Source organism: Rhea pennata, chromosome 20 (genome assembly GCF_028389875.1).
Source record: "Rhea pennata isolate bPtePen1 chromosome 20, bPtePen1.pri, whole genome shotgun sequence".
NCBI lineage: Eukaryota > Metazoa > Chordata > Aves > Rheiformes > Rheidae > Rhea > Rhea pennata.
In genome coordinates, this window is record NC_084682.1 from 11,224,274 (window position 1) to 11,241,314 (window position 17,041).

Here is a 17,041-nt window from a genome sequence, read left to right on the forward strand (position 1 = left end):
TGAAAAAACATACTCAAGGAAGAATCCTGCAAAAGAAAAAGTCTGGGCAGTTACCGGATTCTTCATAACAATAATGCAGCTGACGGGTATATTTAGAAGGCTATTTTGAATGTTGATGTCTGTATTCCCAGCTAAATGTTCCTCTTTTCAGGTCATTAGGTCTTCACACCTGATTTTATTGATATGTCTACGAATGTAGACGATATGTCTACAGTTTACTGAGCTGTTGAGCTGTTGCAGTAGCTTTTCTAGAGATAGAAAGTGAGCTTTTCTGCAGCATGGGCTTGACTCACACTGTTATGTACCCTCTGCTTTCCCTGAAGGCATCAAGAGTGGAAATGGTTTCTTGTGTTGGCAGGCTGAGCCCTGGTTGATCAGTGGCTCCTGCCCTCATGAGATGAGGCTGACCTGCTGCTCTCTGAACACGTTTGACTGGGTCTGTACAGGAGTACTAGAGTTGAATTTTGGAGCTATAAAGTCCATACATGGATCCTTGAACTGTGTTTCAGGAAAGAAAAGATCCTTCAGATGGTAGTCCTGCTTTCAAGAATTTACCTATTTTGCTCAGGATTTTTTTTTCTGGACTCGAGAAAAGCTCAAGCTAGGTATATCAGAGTTCAAACAAAACAAAACACACTAGTTATGGCCTTCTTTGCGGAAGACAAGTCTTCAAGCCAGGCTTCCTATGTTCCCTCAGCAAAATGTGGATTGCATTTTCATGCAGGATGTCCTTCTGTGCAGGAAAGCGGTAACTTGCGTGCAGTTGCCATATAGATGCACATCCGAGTTTAGCAGAAGATCACTGTCCGTATGCAACAGAGGTACCTAAGAGCAGCCATGTTGTGGCAAACCAGGGGTATATCTAGCCTGCTGTTATATCACTAGCAACATCCAAAAGCCTAGGAAAAGGCATAAGAGCAGGACTGGCATGTATGGTACTTATTTGGAGTATTCTGCCAGCCTGCAACTATTTGCAGATGTGAGACAAACTTGTCTTCTATGTACTCAGCAACCCTTCTTGCATTCATTGTGAGCTTTTATCTCCTGTTGAGCTTGCATAAGCTTTTAGCATTCACAGCATCCTTTGAGGAGCTCCACTGCTTAACTACCTTCTGAGTAATGGGCTAACTCTTTTTGTTTGGCGTTGAACCTTGTACCTACCTGTTTTATTTGATGGTCCATAGCTGTTGTATGGAAGGAGTCACTAGGCACCTTCTTTATGCCTGACTGTGTAGTTGGTCTATGTTGCACAATTAGCCCTTAATTAATGTACTGTTGGATTTCTTGGTTGTCTTAGTAAAGATCTCAGGAAAGCTCATATTTAAAACATGGAAATTTTTTGAATTAAAAAATTAATAACATGGAATTAATATTTAGTGATGCTTTTAAAACTGGTATTCCAGTCAAAACATGATGTACTAGCTCTGCAGGAAAAGACAAGTTCCAGTTTCAGAGGCTTTCGTTCATTTCCATAGGTTAATGTCTGAGTTTGTGGAAAATAGTTCTTTACTTGCACTGATAGTCTCAGCTGGTCCATGAATTTTGCATAGGAAAAGTCAGATGTGCAGGAGAGCCCTAAAGCTCCCCAAATACATGGGGCTGACTGTTTAAGCTCTCTATATAGTGACCCTTCCTGTAGGCAAATTGATGGTAGTTCCATGCAATGATGTGTCCAAGGGGGAAATCCCGTGAAGCAGAAGCACTGAAACCTCTTGCTGCATCTCCGTGGTGGCTGGCCGATCTTTACAAGCCTCTGAGAAATGATTTTTTAAACTCAGCAATGTAAATTCTTTGTCCTTAAGTGCACTTTCCATGCTGATAAAAGCAGGGTCAGGTGGAGTGGTAAGAGCGAGGCCAATGTGTTGTAATCTAAAGTCCCTTGCTGAGTCTGAGGAGCCTCATGGTAGTCGCTTAGCTCCTCTGGGTGCATTTTGCCATTCTCAAGACAGTGATGCTGCTTGTGAATGAGAGTGCAGACGGGACCATGATATTCCCTTCTGTTACCAGCAGTGATGGTAACACTGCCTGCTTTCTTTGTTTCTTTTGTCCTCAATTAAATGCATGAGCTGTAGAAAACCTGCAGCATCTGTCTGTGTGTAACCGGAGAAATTAATGGTCTCTTCCTGCCCTCTGCTTCTTTTTGCCGCTTAGGGCTGAGCCAGTACTTTCGCGCATTCAGGAAAATCGCCGGAGGGTCATTCTTCCCTCGATAGACAACATCAAGCAGGACAACTTCGAGGTGCAGCGTTACGAGAACTCTGCCCACGGGTACAGCTGGGAGCTGTGGTGCATGTACATCAGCCCCCCCAAGGACTGGTGGGACGCCGGCGACCCCTCGCTGCCCATCAGGTAGGTCGCCGAGCCTGCGTTGCGAGGCAAGGGGCGGACAGATAAAGCGAGGAAGGTGCTTCGGAGCGGTCGGCTCTAGTGCGGTAACGTCAGGCTGCCCGTTGTGTTGTAACGCGAGCCGAGAGCGGGCGCTTTGGGCTTTACGATGGCAAAGAGATTCGGAGGGCTGTACGGTTCGGTAACGCTATGCCGAAACATTAGGGAGGAAGAAGAATTTTGTAGAATTGTGCTTTTGTATGTTTAACTGCATGTGACAAAGTCGCTTTGCTTTAGTTATGGCATTAAATTTTTGCAAATAGTCAGAAATGAGATGCTGATTCTTGTGCAATGAGCTGTGTATACTCACAAGGTATGCCGATGGGTTTTTTCAAGTAGAAATGTATTTCCTTTTAGGAGAAACTTGCCGTAAAAATGTATTTTTACTTTTTCTAACACTGAGGCTTACGTGGTCAATGAACTCTGCAACGTTGCCCACTCCCTCAAAGATTTTAGGCATGAGACAGGCTGGTTTGGACAGAGCATAAAAGAAGGAATATCACAGCGTAGATGGGGGACTGGAGTTGCTGTATGTGAGAAGTTCAGTTATGTTCTCTTGATAGCCCTAAGTGTCGGAAGTGATGCTCTGATCAGGAAAGCTTTTTCAGTCAGGTGAATGGAATATAACTTGGTTAATATGGGGAAAATTTGCTCCCAGACATGTAACAACCTGGGATAAATGCAGCTACACAAATGTATAGCTGATATAAATCAAAATATCTGTGCTTTTGTCAATGATTTAATCCATGGAAGCTGATACTAGATCTATTCCAATTTATACAGCAGCCTTTTTATTCCTCTGGGCTTTGCTTCCTTGCTCCAGGTGTCATACGGAGCTATTAGTGGAGGAACTGACGGAAGGGTTTACGCTGGACAGGCATCAAGCCTTTGAGGGATAGACAGTTATTTTTAACCAAATGCAAGTTGCTGGGGTTGTTAAAGGCGTGGATGAATGCCTGGGGTATACAAAGGTGAGGCTGAGGAGTTCAAAAGCATTTTAAAGCAATGTGTTAGTAATGCAGCTGCTGTAGCAACCCCTAAGGCAGTTTGACTTCCCAGTGGTCAAACTGGCAGCTGCGGAGGATCATGAAAGTGGACGATCTCTGAGAGAAGCCTTTCTTGGCCTGTCTAGATGTCTAAATCAGGGAATTATTGCAGGGAGAAGCAGTTTTATTAAGCTGAACTGATATAGTTGGGAGAAACAGGCAGGCTTTGGGCATACAGGATGCGCCCTATGACAGTGGAGACACTACTCCAGGGCCTTACTGTGGTCAAAAACTGGCAGGCAAGAAGCACTAATGAAACTGGACTCACTCAAATGTAACATTTAGATGTATGTCGTGACCTTCTGGTGTGCTTTCCTCTGTGAATCTGATTTTTGTTTTGATTTCAAAGTGTTAATAGGCTTTTTTGTGGGGGGAGCAGTTAAGGGAAGCAAGCGGTAGAGATGGATCTGGAAATGCAAACTTGTTTGTAGAAGAAACCAAGGTTTAATGGCAGAGCAGATGAGAAGGGGAAGAAAAAAGATGGGGAAAAAAGTGCGCAACTGAGGAGGAAAGAGGGAGAGCTATGGTAACCTGAAGAAAATGGAAGGGTTGAAGAGCCAGGAAGAGAGTGGATGGTGAATTCAAGATACAACCTGACTGTGCTTGCAGGCAACCCAAGATGGGAGTCCTTTGAACTGGCTTGGGTGGGCTGTAGTGCCTTGCCAGTGCCGGTGCAGGGAGGTGGAGAGAAGGCACCGAGCTGCTCCGTGCTCTTGTCTCACTGTAGCGCTTGCGTTCTCCGTGGGTTGGAAGTACAGACGTTCGCTTGCGCGTTGGCTGGAGCAGATGCTCCGCGGGGCTGCTCTGGGCATGCTGAACAGCTCTAGCACTGCTTCTAGAAACAGGCAAGATGAGAACAGACTTCTCTGTTCCAGCTTGATTTTTGGATTCTGTTTCTTTGAGATCCTACTGTTGCTTACAAGGGTGTTGTAGACCTGTATGATTTACAGAGGAGAAGCGTATGTGGTAGAGGGAATTTGTGTGGAGGCAGAACGGTCTAAGCTGCTAATAGCTTGGGCCTTAACAGAGAGATGCCGGTAAAAGCTTCCTCTTCGGCAATGCAGATACAGCGGGGAGGGTGGGGGGCAGACTGGAGGTCCTGACTTTGGCTCTGGCTCCCCAGATGTGGATCCTGTTACCAAAGGCAGCTGCTAAGACCAGGAATGTAAATGGAGTCGTACAACTGCTTTACACTTGCACAAGTATCCAGAACGAGCACCACTCTTTTTTGCTTGGTTTGACTTTGCCAGTGGATAGCATTCAGCTTTGAGCAGGTGCTTTATGTGCTTCTGATCTGCTGCTATAGAGATAATGTGTTAGCTGTGGAGGCATCACCTGAGGTTCTTTGGCGTCTGTTCAGCAGAAGGTCGTGTGATTGTTATGGTGCGCTTTTTTTTTTTTTTTAATCTATGCATGATGATAAAATATGAAGGGATGTTGAGTCATATTTCTGCATTAAACACACTGTTACTGATTTCAACAGCCGGGAGGTCAGAGAGGTTTGTCGGTCTGCTCTAGGATACCCATGGTGCCCCCATTGCTCCCTCTTTTGGAGGGGTGACGCTAGTGTGGCTGGTGTCCCTTGAGGCCCATCAGGTCTGGTGGACCCTGCCATCTCAGGAGTTTGCCTGCCTGTCTGCTGAGCTAAGTTTAACCAGCAGTGAAGCAGGGATTGGAGACCCTTGCCTGGCTTTAACATGGGATGTGCGTTGTGGTTATCTGCTCTGACTTCATCAGAGGTGCCGGTGATGTGGACACTGCTCCTCCAGGTCATGGTGTGTGGAAGTCGGGGCACAGGAGTGGAAGTGAGCGTGGATGGAAGGGCAATGCCTTTGGTAAACTCTGGGAAAGAGCTTCTGTAACAGGCACAGTAGCCTCACAGTGATGTTAAATAATTAAAGAACTTACTAAAATAACATTGTTAACATGCGCTAAGGGAAGGATTATGGGAAAGATAAATGGGTAGTGTCCACAACAAAAAGCTAATGAAAAATACTGTCTCTTTCCATTATGTTGTGTAACCGTATACAGACCAGAAATAAATGACTGCAGTTATTTTTTTTGTCATGTGAGGCTGTGAAACTATGCATTTCATGACAATATTTGCATGAAAGGAATACCAGTGCAGTACTCCATGTAATTATGCAAGGAATTAGAGGAAATTTCTTGAATTATAATATACAAAGGTACATTAGTGACCTTTTAGGATAAAAAATGGAGAGAGAAATAAAGGCAGTTTGCTCCTTATTTGGTTTTATACTGTTGGTACATTGGTTTTATACTGTTGGTGCATTGACAGCCCCAGGAAAAGTCCCCCTCGTGGATCAGAGAGATGTGTCTGTGTGGGGGATGCTCTAGCATGCTTACAAGCCTCTGTGCATCCGGACCTACCAAATATTCCGCTGCAGAGGCTGGAGACAGACAGCTGTGGGAATACGTTTGGAGACGATTTTTTTCTCATGGATAATTCACAAGATATAATTATCCAGGCAAAGAGAACTGATGGCTTGAAACTCATCTAAAATATGGCCCAGTCTCAAACTGGCTCTAGGCTCCCACTTTATCCAATAACATCCCCACAAGGGAAAGATCTCCCATAATGACTAGGAGGGATGCTGGTGTAATACATGGATTCCATAAAATGTTGTCTTTCATATTTCTTTCCATTAACATTTAAAAACCTGATGCACAAAGATCCCCTTGCTCTTAGCACTGAGTGATGCATGCAAGTGCTTCAGAAACTGGCTTTCCGTGCCAGACTTAGGACTTGCTCTGACTAGCTCTGCCTAGAAGATAAACTTGTGATTATAGTGCAACATATCATATCTAAATTAGATGTCCTAGAAGAGGAAGACAGTAAGTGACATAAGAAACATTCATCATAGATCCTTAACTTCATCAAATGAGCTCCCATGGAATTTTTCTGATTTCCTCCTCCAGATAGTGTAGATGAGTGTATGTAAGTGAATATGTGTGCTGAAATATCTCGACCTACTTTGTGCTAGCAGATGTAGGCAAGATTTATCCAGTCCTTTGCTATTAATCGTATAGAATTGATCAGTTTACTGAGTGCCCAGAAAACCTGGGTCTTGAAGAAAACCGGAACAAAGCTGATACTTTTTATGTTCTCTGGGAAGCACAAAAAAAAGGTCATTTGGAAATGCAGTGAAATTGCAGATTATCTGGAAAAAGAGTATTCCAGAGCCTGAATCTACCTTACCCCATGGTCTTGGGAATTATTAATTTCACACCTGAAAGAACATGATTTTTTTGGGGGGGGGGGGGGGGGGAGGGGTGCTTCTTAGTGTGTGGGTCCCCTCTGCTGCTGCAGCACGAGTGGGCTGCTGGTCCCAATGCTACCGGTTTTTTCTGGTTAACTCTTCAGGTTTGTGCTGCATCAAGTTTCATTGAAAAACAGCTTTAGAGAAACTGCTGATATCCGGAGGATTTATGGCCAGACATACTGATCACTTTTCCCTTGCAGGACTCATGTTTTATAATTATGTGTATATAAGACAATGACAGTTCCAGGGGTCTGATTCGTGAAACCAATTCACGGCACTCTTGAATCTGTGCCTCTTCAGGAAGCTAAGCAAGAGGATAGTGCATATTAAGCAGCCTTGAGGAAGAGGGACACTTACCCGAGTGTGGAGCTTGGGGTCACTGTGCTTTCCTGGTCTCTGTGTAACCCTCCGGGGAGATGAGACACTTCGATCTTGGCTGCTTGCTTGGTGGGTCCATGGGCAGTGTTGTGACCCCACTGTTCCCAAATGGCTATAAATAGATTTCCTGGCCTCCTTTTGGTGTTTTCCACACTCAGCTGAGTGAATCAGTTCAGTCCAGTGGGCAAAAGCACCGCTGAGCAGCTTCAGTTAGTTGGTGAAATGCCCCTTAGTGTGGCATTTCACTGAAGGTGAAGGCCTAGGGTGACTTGGAGATGGTGAACAGGCCTTTTTCCAAGCATGCAATGTGCAGAGTGCCAGCTGTGCACCAACTGTGAAGCAACTAGCAGGTTAAATTGGTCTTCGGATGGGGCTTTGTTGCAGCTGTTTTATGTAGGGCTTAATCTTTATTGGTGTTGGAAGACAAAGGCTCATTTGATTAGTATTAAGTTCACTGTGAGTAGGAAAGCACTTTTGAGAGTTATGGTTTGTAAAAGAATAGAAAGTCTGGCGGATTTTTTTTTTCCTGAAGATTAAAATAATTTGAATTAACTCACCCAATTACCTGTTATCTCAGCCTCACAAATACTAATGAATTTGCTTTCACAACGTACTTATGAAAGAGAGAACTCTTATCCCTCTTATAAATGAGGCAGTGGTCAAGATGGAGAAAAAAGAGGAGTTTGAGGTTATTAAATGTAATATATGTGAGCGGTGAAAAGGTGCCTGATTCTACTGCTTAACAAAATTTTTGCAGTGTTTATAATGAACTATTCTCCGTTTGTAGACTGCAAATGGCAGTGAGGTCTCCCACCTTTCTTGCTGTCCATTTTACTCACAGTAAACCCATGAGGATTTACTTGTAGACTTCCCATTGTGTTATTTTTAATATTATTACTATTTCAGAAACTATCTCAGCAACATCGTGTCAGAACAAGGGAATAATCTTTTTGCCCTTGACATGGATGCATTTGCCTTGGGGGCAGGTTGAGCTGAGAGGAAAGGTAATCGTTTCGGAGATGCAACTGCTTGTTTGTTTTGTAGATTCAGGTATAAAATTATGAATGAAATCCCTCTGCTGGACTGGTATTTTGTTGGGTCAGGCTGTAAGATTCTGGATGGCCAGATCTTATTTTTTCTTAATGCTTCCAGCAGCCGTCATCATGTGACAGCTTTCAAAAACACCAAAATACTGCGTTTTCTTTATTTTCATTTCTTAGTGGGTCTCTGTCAGCCTAACCGTTGAGATTTCTTGCAGGCGATTGTTACAGCCCAGAATATGCACAAATCTTTAAGTGACCATAGGACTGAAAAAAAAAGTGCTCTGGAATAACCTTGAGCCTCCTGCAGTATTGATGCAAGTGAATTTTCAGGTGTAGGACAGTTTTCTTTCTCTTTGAATCCTCATTTTTGCAGGGATTAGCATGCTACGGCACTGTATCAAACCTTCAGTAGATAGCTGCACACAAGCCTGCTTAAACTATTACAGATATTTTCACCATCATTTGAGTATCCAGTGTGGAGTTCTGTCAGAAGGCATCCAGCAACTCTGAGGTGTTGTAGTCCATTAAACGTAGATAACATTGTGAAGACTGGGCAGAATTTCAAGGATTACTTACTGGGTTTTTTTGTTCATTTGTTTTGGAAAAAAAAAATCAAACTCCCTAGAAAACTGTTTATACGGACCCCAGAATATTTTTAAAATTAGTGCTTCCTGACTATGAACATCAGTAAGATTCTTGTTTCTGTATAAATAGTTTTAAAACGCTCTTGCTTTTCTGGCTGGGCTGCTTCTGAAGTCAAAGGAAAAGCTGATTTCCATAGGAGCCAGACATGGAGCAGCAATGGAAACCTCACCTGGTGTTTCTGAGGAGATGCTTCGTGCAGACGTTTGCTTATAGGGATTCTAAGTATGTGCATGTCATTACAGCGGCTGAACACTTACGGAGCTCTTCAATGGATTTGTATACAATTTTAATCAAAAATACACAAAGATGAGTTGATGATGATGACAATCCATTTCTGCCTCTAAAACCTCTAAAACCCCCTTTCATAAGCAGCTCAAAGAAAATGAAGTTCTGTGTTGGCCACCCAGATGCTTTGTTTCCCAAAGTTTCATTCCCTTGCAAACCCCATTTCTTTCAGCGTGCCCCGGAGGTTGGATCCCACTATCGCACGAACAGCAAAAATCCTGGCAGACTGGGCCAGATCTGGGAGCAATGTGGATGTACTGCCCCGAGCCTGATTTTGTTAGTGCTTATGGGAAGCAAACTGGCAAAAGCATCTTCTGCTGTAGACTTTGGAACAAATCAAGACCAAGCTATCCTCAGGGTGACTGGTGGAGACTGGTGCTTCCAAATACGTTGGTCTTAAAATTGAACCTTGGTCACTCTTGACTGCCGTAATCAGAACAGAGGCCTGTGAAACCAAGCTAACAAAACTAGTAATGAAGGGATTTTTTTTCTCCATCGTTACTGATATGGGGCAGCCTTATTTGGGTTCAGACTCTAGGAGAGGGAACCTTTGGGTCAATAAACTATGTCATCCAATTTGGGATTAAATTATGATCATTAGTGTTTTAGCAGCTTCAAAAGTACTTTGCAAGGAACCTTTTCAGTTCTCTTAATTTGGGTTTGCCTTTTAGGCAGAAGTTTTGCTAGGTAACAGGTCTAGGTGCAAAGGAAAAATATTTAATTGACTTTCCTTATTTTAATTTTAAATGTGATTTTGTATCAAGGAGAAGTCAACTCCAAGTAGCTATGCAAAGTGGCTTTTGCTCACTAGAGGGTTGCTTTTAAGCTCCTAAACTTCATAGAAATTCCCTTGATATAAGGAACTTGCTGTGGGCTTTGGACAGTTCAAGGCTTGAATCGCCTCTGTCATGCATTTTTATGATGAATGCTGTATCTGGTAATTTTAATGCTACTTAAATTAATGCAAAGCATGAGAGAAGTTTGTATACTGTCTGGTTTACAAGACTTGTGTCATTGCATGAAGGACTATGAAGCCTCTGCTTCGGGTGTATCTGAGATTTAAGCGTATGTAGGTTGTTAATGGTAGCCCAGGTGATGACTAGCTATGTCCATGATGTTTCATGCTGCATCTTGTTTCAAAAGATTTTCCATTTCCATAAAACTGTCCTTGTAATTGTGAATATTGGCTGCTTCTGAGAGCTCCGAGGCTCATCCAAAGCCCACTGAAACCAATGGAAGGATTCCCACCGATTACTAAGGCTTAGGAGCAGGGCCTACAGGCCATCTGTGGTGTGGATTTTTTTTGTTTGTTTTTGTTTTTTAAATCAGAGGGTCAGAGGAAAGCTTTGGGAAGAAGACTGACATTTCTGCAGCTTTGGCGCATCATGGAAATGTCATCTTAGACATCGAAATATCATGGTACAGGGACCAGAATGGGCTCACATGTGTCCAGTTTGGCCAAGTGCAAGTGACCTTCAAAAAGGCCGCTTTTTTTTTTTTTTTTTTTTTTTTTTTTTTGGTAGACAGCTAGACAGCTACAAGCACAGGCTTGTTTTCATTGAAACACTGCTCTTTGCTAAACTTCAGGCCTCTTGCAGGTAAATCTTCAAGTCCTCCTTTGAGGATCAAAGCCAGCAGAGACTTTTCCTAAAGAACCTTTCAAGCTGGGCCAGAGATGGTTAACCTTGGAGCTTGCCCCTTCACGAGGTGAACGGCGTGCAGAAAGCAAATCCACCTTCCTGAAGGGCATCATAATTTATTGGGATAAAATGTTTATGCGATTCCTTTCCGTAAAGAAGGAAGTCTGGGTCTGCTGAAAGAACTTGCCTCTGTGTTTTTAAAGCTTTACATAAGATGACCATATTGATTTAAAAAAAAAAAACAAAAAACAAAAAAGCTTCTCCTGATTAAAAACGACGACAAGACCTTGCACCGGCAGAACTTTTAATCTGATCCCTAGTCACAAAAACAGCCTTTATTGATGTCAAAGTTGCTTTAGAAAAGGAAAGAGTAAACAGGATTTGGCCTTTAATTTGTAAAGGGTTTTGCTTTTTCAGCGACATTAAATAGACAGAAAAGATGAGGATTGAATTATTTAACAATTGCTAGTAAAATTAAGCTTCAGTCAGCCTGCTTTCGCTGAAATAATCTTATGAATAAAAACAAAGCAATCTGGGGCAACACCAATAAGCAAAGCTCTCATCCTACTGCCTGGGTTGTTTCAAAGTGGCCCGTGAAGTGGTTTTGCAAGTCAAAGCCAAATGGAGCCTTTTCTGTGGTCTGTTCACACTTCCCTTAGGAGGAAGCTGCAGCTGATGGATTAGACAAATGGTTTTTATTTTCAAAACCTAAACTGAGGGGGAATTTTGCAAGAAGGAGTTGGGGGAATTTGAGTCTTTGAATTTCTCTTTTTTTTTTTTTTTTTTTGGCAATTGGGACCTAAGTGATGTATTGGCTAAAACCAATCTATTCCTGTTAAGAACTAAGTATTTAATGACTTTGGAGGTGGGTGTTCAAAACAAAGAAGTGATAATCGATTTGATTGCGCATGGTGACAAAATATAGCAGCACTTCATCAAACAGACTTAAAAGCGTGTTTGAGAGCTAGTGCTGAGGGCTGTGATTTTCTTTCATGTGCGCTTTAATTCGCTGTCCTTTTCAGTCAGTGGTGCATAAATAGGCATAATTTAAATTAAACGAAAAATAGATCCTTATTTTCATATCCATCAGTTGGAGCAATAAATATTTGATGCCTGAAAACTCCAAGCTGCCTCCTCTTGGGAACCTTGGAGGCTTTTATAAACTCTCCTACTCTAGCCTTGCCCAGGGCACTGAAATGCTGGTCTGTGTTGGGTAGTCTAAAGTAAATCTTCTTGAGGTTAAATCTCTAAATATTTCAGCTGTGCTTGCAAAGCCTGTACACCTGGGTGCAAGCAGAAGGCTAGCCTGTCATGTATTTAATAAGCAAAACATATCTTGGGGCTTGTCCACTAAACAGGCAGTTTGCAGGCACAGAGCCAAAGGCTGCAGTCTGGACTCAGTGTGCTCATTTAGTCCATCTGTGGCATTTGGAAGTGCCTGGTGTCCACACGGGTGGCAAGCAAGGTTCAGGAGTAGCCATTGTTCTTCTAAGTGGCTTCTGGGTTTCCATCACAATGTGCAGGGCTTGGAAATCCTCAGGTTTGAAAAGCTGTGGAAGGACAACTTTGCTAGTTCCTCATGTTTGTGCCAGTGTGGCCCATTTGGGTCACTGCGGAGCCTGTCTGTAGCCAGGTTTTAACCATTTGCTGAAAGTTTAGTGCCTTAGCGTTTTGTATTTGTGTCATTTCCATTTGACTTCTTTAGCTTCTCTGGGGAGGTCAAGGCTAACGTTGCTGGGTGGGTTGTGTGGTGGCACTTTGCTTTGCAGTGAGACTTGACCAAAACAGGTGACTCTGCTTAGGTAGGACAGCATTCCCTTGCCTACTTCTGTTCTTTCCAGACCTAGGGGCCTTGTGATTCTGACTTAAGCTCAGGAGCAACTGTCTGTGTGTCTGGCTCTGGCCTTTGTCCAGGGGCTCCTAAGCAAACCAGTAAGCCAACATTTTTTCCTCAGTTAGTACTTTTCCTTTCATTCATTGTTCTTATTTCACAGCCTTCACTTTTGGGAAGGATACCAGAGATTGCCTGCTGATGAAGAGCTGACAAACTGAGTGAAGCAACAGATCTAATCTGAGGCTTTAGCAGATCATATCCAAGTCTTTTGTTCCTTTGCTTAAGATTCAGATGGTCTCCAGCCTTTGACCTTTCTGAATTCCCCTGAGGAGTTCCTGCAGGTGTAAGGGTGAATCCAGGCTAGCTAGTGGGGTTGGGTCAACAGCTCAGGGAATGAGTGTGGTGGCATCTTGAGGGTCTAGGTGAGGTGGAAGGACTGCTGACGCTGTAGAAGTCTTTCTCCTGCAGAGTAACGGGAGTAGACCAGGCTGCAGAACTGAGCTGTGTCTGGGGAGTGAATTGGTGGTAGCTGTAGGGTGACTCCTCTGACAGGTCCAGAGTGCATGACTGATGTCCTCGCTGCCAGCCCTCTCCGATCAGTTGCCGCTTACTCTAAAGATGGGCTTTCCTGCAGGGAAATCACATCAGACAGAGGATTTGTCTTGTAAGACACTGAAGCCTGAGTGAAACGGGAGCTGTGAGAACTGCTATTAGTAAGGCGCGGGTTTGGTCTCTAGCAAGCACTGTGGCTCTTCACTGGTGGGCCACGCACACGTCTTGCAGACATAAGGCTTGTTGCTGGATACTGAGCTTTGAAAGAGATGATTTCCTTGTCTCTAAGGCAGCCATGTTCCCCTCGTTTGTCGCTGGATATGACACATCAGAGTAACTTGGACTTCCACCAGGCCACTGTGGATTTGAATCAAGAAAAGTATTTCAGGCTTTGGCAAGAGGTTGACTATTGTGTTCTTGAGGATGGCAGGAGAGAAGTAATTTTGTACCTCCCCATACTCGCACATGCTCGCTCCCCACCTCCTGGCCTTCCTAGAAGAGTAGTGGATAACCTGGTGTCTGCTGCCTTCAGTGCAGCCTGGCTGTGCCCTATAGGCAGCTTGATGGAGTTGCTATGCACATTAGGCTCCCTTAAAGAACAAGCTGAGGACTGGCAGGCAGTGTCTTTGCTGATGATTTACATTCATATGTAAATGGAAACACGTTCCCACAAATTTTGTTTGCCATTTTTGAGGCTTCAGGATGCATCTCTTCCTCATCAATGCCTCTAAATTATTACACGTAGTGACAGCCTGGAGTCTGCATTGGGCTGTAAATAGAAAGCACTGCTGAGTTGTGAAGGCCTTCCAAAAAGCTCTCCAATGGCAGCCTTGTAAGCTTTATGGAATAGCATCAGTTGGGCTGATCCTGAGGGCTTTGTTAAGGAGCCAACTCATCCCTGATCGAGTTCCCCCCAGCCCAGCATTCAGCCTGGCCCTCTGCTGCTCCCCGTGACTCCAGCTCCTGGATTTTGAAGCCCACATGGAGGGAGGTTGGGGGAGTCTGCACAACTTGTTAAGATTTGTAAGGAGCCCAGATTGGCAGAGGGCTTTGCTTCCCTTCCATAGGTGACCTGGGGAGACCAAAAGACTCTTTCAGGGAAATGAGGATGGGAGCAGAGTTTTTGCTCTGATTGGCTCCCTGACTGAATATCTCCCTTGACACTGACTGGTAAGGAAACCTATTTTTTCTGTGCTAGACAACTTAGCTGTTTAACGAATGCTTTTCTTAGATCCCCATTGCCTTGTAGTTGCTCTGTGCCTTAGAAGTCGCGCAGATACTTGCTAATGAGCAGTCAGGCTGCAGTTGTTCTTAGCTTGATCTAACCAACACTCGTTTTGCTCTGATTAATGTCTGAATGAACGCACCTCTCTTTTGGGGCGGGTTAGAGACTACTTCAAACCTGCTGTATTGAAGGGAAGAAATCACCCTGGGAAGTGATTTCATCCTGCGTGAGGATGGCCCTTGAGGCTGGGGCCAGACCAGCCTCACCTGCCCTAGGGCAGTGCTTCTGTGCCTACCTTATAGCCTGTCCCCAAAAGTGCCCAGGGGTCTACCTGCCCTGGGATGACTAGTGACTTAGTGTCCCTCTGCGAGGCTGTGGATCTTGCATGATTGCTTTAGCATCCTAGTTTCTTGCAAGTCAGCCTAACAGAGGTGAAGCCCTTGATGTACGTGCTCAAAGCGAGTGTGATGAGCAGGTCAGAGCTGTGCAGGGATGGACTTGCAAGTCTTTTTCCACGCCTGCCAAAATTGTGGGGTTTTATTTCTTCTTTTATTTGGGATTGTGTATTTCTGCTATGCATCCCTTCTTTTGATCTTGTCTTTACCTTGAGTGAGTGTAGTGGCGGTAATTTTGGTATGGTGTGACATCTCTTGAATGTTCCTTGTTCTTCCTGTCTCTCACTGTGGTTTCCCTTCAGGAAAAATCATTCAGTGATTAATCATAAGACTAAATATTTAAGCAAAGAGCTGTCAGTGGCTTTGCTTGGTGCTGCAAGACCTCAAAGTTTTGTATTTGCAGCTAACTGGGCTGTTTGAATGGGAGAACTGGACGGAACAGGAGGGTTTCTGATGCTGGGGGAAGCTGGGCTTCCCAGCAGCCACTGTTGTTGGGGGAAAGGAGTGGGGTCCCCCGTGGTCTTCATCTGAATCCTCTTCCAGAGAGGTTCGTTGCTCCCCATAGGCAGGAAGGAGTTTAGTCTTTGTAAATTCTTCACAAAGTCACTGCTTCTAGATGTTTTGCAAGAACTCTTTCTTCCACTAAGCATTAGACTGGTGTCAGAGAAGGTAATAGTCCATTCTATTACCTTCGCTGCCACCGCTTTATTTTTCTTTGCAATTAGAAAAGCCATCAATCATTTTCACAAATGTGCGCCTTATAATTGCCTGCCTTCTTTCTCCCTGTTTAGTGTAGATGTTCTTGTCAAGTCCAGCCCTGGGAGAAAAGGATGTCTGACAGGTTTCTGAGAGCTCTGCAGAGATTCTCTACAAATATATTTTCCACGTGGGATTTAATAACCATGTGATTTAATGTTTCTGGCTGCTTTTTAGAGGAAAGAAGTTATTTTTTTTTCCTATTATAATGACTCTTTAAGTGTGAGAAGTCTGCTAAGGCTGGGTGCCAGGAAGCAGTATGTTGAATTCCCCACAAAAAGAGCTTTGTGATGAGAAAAGCAGGAGCTGGAAGGCTGCAGATGCTAGGATTGCTGCCATTTATGGTTTTGAAGTCCACGGCATTCCCAAACAGAAATGCATTGAGAACTTTTGTGGCCGAAAAGAGGCAGAGGTAAAAGTTTACATTAAGAAAGGGCTTGGGGATATAGATCGTAACATTTTTCTCAGTGCTAGAGGGAATTGTGCAAGCTCCCTAGTACTCGTTTCAACAGGCTGCTTTGTGTTGGAAGACAGAACGAGACAGAATTTGATACGAGTTCGTAGGGAGAGAATGATACGTGCAGCAGAATGGACACGTCAAAGCTCATGCATAGCTGCACGGCTTTTAATTTTACAGAAAGATGAAATGGTTGGTCATGTAAGAGTGAGTGGCACCATTATAATCTTAATTATATTAGTGTGAAAAGTGGGCATTAATTTGGTTTAAAGTGAAGCATGAATATTCCCTGAATGTTCTTCTCTCTTCTCAGTGTAGCTGCAACTTTTTGTAAAGACTTGGGATGTTGTACTGCGTTTCCTTCTCTTTTTTCGGTGAAGGAAAGAGACATGAACACTTAAAAAACAATGTTCTATCAACCCAGTGTTTAATCTCATCTTTTTGGGTCAGTTGACAGCTGTGTGGATATCATCTCGGAAGTAGGCTGGAAATATAGAGAAGGAAAAAATTGCATCATCGTTGGGTTTTGTCCTTTTTACTTGTATGTACACGTTTGCTCTTGAGCAGTCATGAGTTTCAGGAGGAAAAACTCATTTGTTCTTTCCAATGAAAAGGTTTGCAGGTTTTTTCACCATTATCTGTTTGAATTTCATGGGCTAGGTCTGTCTATTCTAAATGATATTTTGTTTTCTTCATATTGTAACACTCTCTTTTGCCCGCTGGTCAACAGACTTAATGCTTCCGATATAATGTTGCTGCCGGAAGAAAATGCAGCTCTAAGGAGAGATAATATACATAAAATACATAATATGCAATATTACTTAATGAAGGGGAATAGAGCTCTGACTGAAGGGTGACCTAAAAATAAAATGGACAGTAGAGGGAAATGAGAGATTCCAGTTACTTTTGGAACAGAAATGATGAGATTGGGGAAGCAGATGGTTGGTTTGCTGCTAGCCAGAGCTGATTGTTCCAGCTGATTTTTGGGATGGGCACACTTAGTTATTGCCAAGGAAGATCACTTGGGCATTCACGAAGATAAGTATAATAAAGGATTAATAGTTTTGCTGGATTGTGGCACCAGGCTGATGCTCTCTGCACATCTGGGACCCCAAA

General features: G+C 43.5%; 1 protein-coding gene across 1 annotated transcript in view; it reads left to right on the forward strand.

Moving 5' to 3' along the window:
• GALNT17 (polypeptide N-acetylgalactosaminyltransferase 17) overlaps positions 1-17,041 on the forward strand; it is a 204,875-nt gene that overhangs the window by 84,218 nt on the left and 103,616 nt on the right. Inside the window, exon 5 of the mRNA XM_062592343.1 lies at positions 2,152-2,349. Within this exon, the coding sequence (XP_062448327.1) occupies positions 2,152-2,349 (198 nt within the window). The remainder of the gene's footprint in view (positions 1-2,151; positions 2,350-17,041) is intronic.